The sequence below is a fragment of the Polychytrium aggregatum genome (assembly GCF_025602895.1).
Source record: "Polychytrium aggregatum strain JEL109 chromosome Unknown BJ171scaffold_39, whole genome shotgun sequence".
Taxonomy (NCBI): Eukaryota; Fungi; Chytridiomycota; class Chytridiomycetes; order Polychytriales; genus Polychytrium; species Polychytrium aggregatum.
In genome coordinates, this window is record NW_026516241.1 from 425,295 (window position 1) to 431,348 (window position 6,054).

Consider the following 6,054-nt stretch of genomic DNA (forward strand, 5'->3'; position numbering starts at 1 on the left):
GTGATTGCAATCAAGCATGTCGGAGCGGACAAGAGCTTGTAGAACTTGCTGGTCAATCACTATCACAGCGACTTGTCTATTGGCTCATCACAGCCAATTGTTGACCGGGGTACATCGATCCAACCATCCTATCCAGCTCAATGACATCCATCCATGCCCTGTTGGTGAAGTTACCGACCATGATCGTCAGATCGAGCGGTTTGTCGACGCCCTTGACTCAACGATGGCAAACTGTGTTGCTCCCGGAGAATCAGAGTTTGGAGTTGTCAACGAGGCGGTCAGTTGTTGGATTGGATCACTTCGACAGATCCTACACAGGAAATGACCTCCTTGCTGAGGTCCACGGGGTCAGTCAATACTCTATCATCGGTCGGATGAACGTCTTGAATGTCCTCGTCAACAACTTGGCCGAAAATCGACTCATGATCATTCCGTGCTTCTCCAACTTTTCTTCGGTGCCTTTGGCCTTGTGTGTGAAATTCTGGATCTGTCAATCCATTGGTTAGTCACTGAAGTCGACATTGGGGGGGGGGCAATGTGGAATTATGCTCTCTGGAATCTCGGACAAGTGGAGATCACTTGACCGATCAGCAAGACTATAATGAAGGTCTCGGTGTTGGAGAGGCTATTTGACTTGCTGGCCGCATTCTCTGGTGCCATGTGGCAATAGTGGTCTGGATGACACAAGGTCTCTCCACTGTCTATGGTTGTCAGACATGTTTGTGGCCGTCGACTCATCCAAGGCTTTTTTCAGCCAATCAATAGCGGTGATTGTTATGGGACAACACTCATTCGAATACTGGATATATTGAATGTCAATTCCTGAATATCTCGACCATCGCCGATTCCTTGATTCACTTTGCAAGTAGGCTGCTTCATCATGATGTCTGAATGGGAATGGGCGACCAAGTCGTCTGGTTACTTAGACTGGAATTCATCGTTGTGATATGGCTCTTTGGAAGTGTTGTCGGGAGGGACCGGGCATCACGGCCACTGGCCGAGTTCCTTGAGGCTGTTGGTGGCACCTCGATGACCTTGGTCGGCGGATTTGCGATACCAGAAGACGGCGGTGTCGATGTTCATGGGGGCACCAAACCCATTTTCGTAGCAGATACCGAGCCAGCACTGTCCGTATTGATTGCCCTGCTCGGCTGATTTTCGGAACCATTCGGCTGCCTTGGTCCAGTCCTTGGTGACTCCACACCCACGAGAGTAGCATTCACCAACCATCCACTGCCCATATGAGTTGTCTTGCTTGGCCGACTTGCTGAGCCACTCGAATGCCTTCTCGGTGTCCTTTGATACCCCCCAGCTCCATCGATGGCACCATCCGATCCAAAACTGGCTGTCACTGTGGCCATCGTTGGCGAGTTGCTCAAATATTCCCGCTGCCGCCTTCTTTTTGTTCGCCGGAGTTCCGAATCCTCCGACTAGACACACAGCCATGAGATGTCTGCAGAGCCAGTCACGATTCGACCCAAGCTGGCACAGCTCGAAGAACTTGCGGGATGCGGGTGAGTCCGATGGAGCCCAACTACTCGCCCAACATGCCGCTTCACCCAGCTTGAAACCATCCGATCTGTTATCTCGGATGGTCGTGATTCCCCTCTGTTCGTCGCGCATGGTACCCCGGCCGAGATAGTGCATCCAGCCGACCATGTGGGTGGCGATGGGTTTGATGACTGGATCCGAGGAATGGGTGCTGACTTCCTGCCAGTGATTGAAGGCATCAGCGTCGCTCTGGTCGACACCGTGGCCGATGAGCGAGAACCAGGCCTGGAGAAACACGATGTGGAGTCGACCATCTTCACTGCCCTGATCTGCGGCCTTGGAATACCACTCGATGGCTGTGCCGTAGTCTTGATCGACACCTTCGCCGCTCTCATAGCAACCGCCGAGAGCGACTTGGGCCTGAGGAATCCCACGATCTGCAAGGCTGAGGTATAGCTCGATGGCCTTAGTGTGTTCCTCATTGACTCCAATTCCGTTACGATAACACTGGGCCAGGTAGAGCTGTGCCATCGTGTGGTTTGCGTAGGTTGCACTCTCCAGATGGCGGAGGATTTGCTGGTGGATGGCTTGCTTTTTTTTTTTTGTTTACAATAGTTGTATATTCAGGAATATTCAACAAGCCATCAGTACCATGCGGTACCCGGCAGTGGGCGTACAAGCAGGCTCACACGCCCCTGTTGCGGCTCTCGCCGACTCTCCAGCCCACACGGCGAGCCATGCGGGTGAACACTTCCTCCAAGAGGTCCCACAGGGACTCGCATGTCTCCAGGTCCCGCTCGGGGACCCTTTCTCTCTGGCCATGGGAGCTCCTCTCCGGGATCTCCTCAAAGCCCATCCACGGCTTTGTTCGTTGGGTTCGCTGTCGTGGCCTCATGCCTCTCAGCACTCCAGTCACTCTGTCATTGCTCCGTGTGGGGGGAGGGCTGCCTCTCCTGCTGGTCGTTGGGAACGGTGTGTCTCCGAGTCCGAGGTCGTCGTCCGAGACCAGGTCCGGGCTCAGATCGGCATCGTCGATCAGATCGATGCTTGGTGTTGTGTTCGAGAGCAAGTCGACACTCTGGTCGCTCTGCCAATCCCATCCGTGGCTGGGCAGGTCGTCGTCGATGTTGGTGAGGAAGGAAAAGTCCAGATCTCTCTCCAGATTCAATTCCCAGTCTGGCACCGAGCTCATTTCGGAGCTCAGGTCTGTTGAGTCGTCGTCGGTCAGCCGGAGTCGCACCAGTCGTGCCAGCACCTCTCGATGTGGGTACCAGAGCGACTCCCCGTCGTCATCCGAGACTGCTTCGTCAATGCTGGTCTCCCCATCCGACGTGGTGTCGGACACGATTGGTGGTGGCCTGCAATCCGCTCCACCGTCAGTGTCCTCGTGGTTCTTCTGTCTTGCCTTCTGTTGCTCAAAGGTGATCAGGTCCAGCAGCTTGTCGACTGGTCCCACTCCGATGGTCTGAGGCTCCACCCATGCTGGGTGTGATCGTTGAAGTTGGCGCACCTTCCTCGGGAGGATCCCTCTTGGGTCGATGCACCGCTGTGCGTGGGTGCGGTTGAACTCCACGGTGGCTCCGTTTGTCGAACATTGTCGGCATATTTGAAGCCGGCCTGTGTGATGGCCCGGGAAGGCTCCGAGTCTCCACCGAACCATGAGCTCGAGGATGGGTTTGGATCCTTGGTACCCCTCCGCCATCCAGAGACCTGACATCTGGGTTGACGGTGTGCATGCCGCCGTCAGCTGTTGATTCCCTCGAAACGCTGTTCTCATATGCTCAGTGAGCATGAGCTCCTTGATGGGTGTGGTGACAGCGTCCTCATTCATCGTGGTGGTACTCTGTCGGTTTGTTCGGTTGTGAGATCCTTCCTCACTACTCGTGATCCCGGAGAGCCCGTTCCCGAGCAGCCGTCTGCGTCGTTGCGAGGTGGATAGTGGGACCATGATGAGTCCTGTGACGATCTCGATCTGTTCTGGTGTTGATCGTGGGACTGGGCTGGTCGGTTTCCGTTGCGCTCCTTCCTTCCCCAGGAAGGCCTCGGTTGCGGTTAGGCTTTGGTCCGAGTCTAGTCTGCGCATTAGTTTGACCCAATACGGGTTTTTTTTTTTTGTTTTGATAGTTGTATATTCAGGAATATTCAACATGCCATCAGTATCGCAGGATACCCGGCAGTGGGTGGCCAAGCTCGCTCATACACCCCTGTTGCGGCCTTCGCCGACTCTCCAGCCCACACGGCGAGCCATGCGGGTGAACACTCCCTCTAATAACTCCCAGAGGGAGTCGCACGTTTCCAGGTCCCTCTCAGGGATGTCGGGGGTTGGTTTATCCAAGTCTCCCTCTAGTATCAACTCGAACCCACTCCAGGGTTTGCTGTGCGGTGTTGGGTCTTGACTTGCCCTCAAGGGAGTGTGAGTTTGTCTGTGGGAGGGGTACTCGGGATTTATCTCGTATCCTGGGGTCTGACCTAGTCCCAAGTCATCGTCGGACTCTGGGATCGGGTCAGTACTTCGTCCTTGGGAGGGCGTGGGAACCACTCTCGGTTCAGGGCCGGGGACTGGATGTCTATTCGTCTCCCTGGCCCGGTTTCGGTCTCGGTTCGGGAGGGAGTCTTGGTTGCCATCAGGGGAGTACTCTGAGCCAGACTCTGAGACTGACTCTGAGGTTCCTCCCCAGTTCGACCCCGAGGCAAGGTCTGAGCTCGGTTCGGGGTGGTGGGGCTCTAAGTCCACACTCTGGTCGGAGTGAGGTACTAAGTCCCCACCAAGGTCAGAGTGAGGCACTAGGTCCCCACTATGATCGGAGTGGGATACTAAGTCCAAACTCTGGTCAGTGTCCCAGCAGTAGTGTCTTCCACTATTTTTTTTTTTTTGTTACTATAGTCAACTTTATTTAAGAAGACAAGCCATCAGGTCCAACAGGTTGGTACCCCGGCACGTTGAGTACACAGGCAAGCCTATTTACTCCTGTTGCAGCCTAGTGCTGCCTCAGCTGCCCACAAGGTCTGAGACCAAGCGGGTGAACACATTTTCAAGCAGTTCCCACAAGGGAATAGCAGGATCGACGGGAGGTCGGGGTGGTGGAGTGACAAGTGCTGGCACTATACTACGCTGTGATGAGGGTGCAGGGAGAGACTGCAAGGGTGGGACTACACTGGTTGTGGGAGTGGGTGCTGGTACTGGGTGTGCACCAAGTGCGAATGCTCGGAAGGCAGTGCGGGGAGCGGGTACATGAGCAGCAAGCGATCCAAGTGCGGGAGGGGTGCGAGTGCGAGGGGGAGTGCGATCGAAAGAGAGCAGGTCCAGCAGCTTGTCCACTGGTCCCACTCCGGCTATACCACTTTCCACCCAAGTCGGGTGGGCCGTCTTGAGGGCTGCGACCTTGCGGACCAGGACTTGATGCGGATCCACACATTGCTGTGCGTGGGTCCTGGTCAAGTCGATCCCGGATCCGTGTCGAGCCAGGTTCTTGCACTTGCGGTATCCGAACCTGAAGTGGCCTGGGAGAGCACCGAGTCGCCATCGGACCATGAACATGAGCATGACCATGGATCCTTGGTACCCGCGAGCCTCCCAGAGTCCCGACATCTTGGTCGACGGGGTGCAGGCGGCGGTGAGCTGCTTGGAGCGGTCGAAGCCGTTCTTCATGTGGTCCTCTTTTTTTTTTTTGTTACTATAGTCAACTTTATTTAAGAAGACAAGCCATCAGGTCCAACAGGTTGGTACCCCGGCACGTTGAGTACACAGGCAAGCCTATTTACTCCTGTTGCAGCCTAGTGCTGCCTCAGCTGCCCACAAGGTCTGAGACCAAGCGGGTGAACACATTTTCAAGCAGTTCCCACAAGGGAATAGCAGGATCGACGGGAGGTCGGGGTGGTGGAGTGACAAGTGCTGGCACTATACTACGCTGTGATGAGGGTGCAGGGAGAGACTGCAAGGGTGGGACTACACTGGTTGTGGGAGTGGGTGCTGGTACTGGGTGTGCACCAAGTGCGAATGCTCGGAAGGCAGTGCGGGGAGCGGGTACATGAGCAGCAAGCGATCCAAGTGCGGGAGGGGTGCGAGTGCGAGGGGGAGTGCGATCGAAAGAGAGCAGGTCCAGCAGCTTGTCCACTGGTCCCACTCCGGCTATACCACTTTCCACCCAAGTCGGGTGGGCCGTCTTGAGGGCTGCGACCTTGCGGACCAGGACTTGATGCGGATCCACACATTGCTGTGCGTGGGTCCTGGTCAAGTCGATCCCGGATCCGTGTCGAGCCAGGTTCTTGCACTTGCGGTATCCGAACCTGAAGTGGCCTGGGAGAGCACCGAGTCGCCATCGGACCATGAACATGAGCATGACCATGGATCCTTGGTACCCGCGAGCCTCCCAGAGTCCCGACATCTTGGTCGACGGGGTGCAGGCGGCGGTGAGCTGCTTGGAGCGGTCGAAGCCGTTCTTCATGTGGTCCTCGAAGATGAGGGTCTTGATCGGGACGGGCTGGGGTCGGGGCGGTCCGGGCGGCGGCGGCTGGTGTCGGGTCTTGCCTCGGTAGATCTCCGTGGCCGTGAGGGAGTGGTCG

The 6,054-nt window shown here is 56.1% G+C and overlaps 1 protein-coding gene across 1 annotated transcript; it reads right to left on the minus strand.

Annotated features, from left to right (window-relative positions):
* Positions 1-984: 984 nt before the first annotated feature.
* BJ171DRAFT_462347 (uncharacterized protein) lies at positions 985-2,119 on the minus strand (the record flags this gene model as incomplete). Its single annotated transcript, XM_053108508.1, has 2 exons — positions 1,787-2,119; positions 985-1,453 (listed from the first exon to the last, which is right to left on the minus strand). The coding sequence occupies exons 1-2, from the start codon at positions 2,020-2,022 to the stop codon at positions 985-987; spliced, it is 705 nt and encodes a 234-aa protein (XP_052963636.1). The 5' UTR covers positions 2,023-2,119.
* Between the last annotated feature and the right edge of the window lie 3,935 nt (positions 2,120-6,054).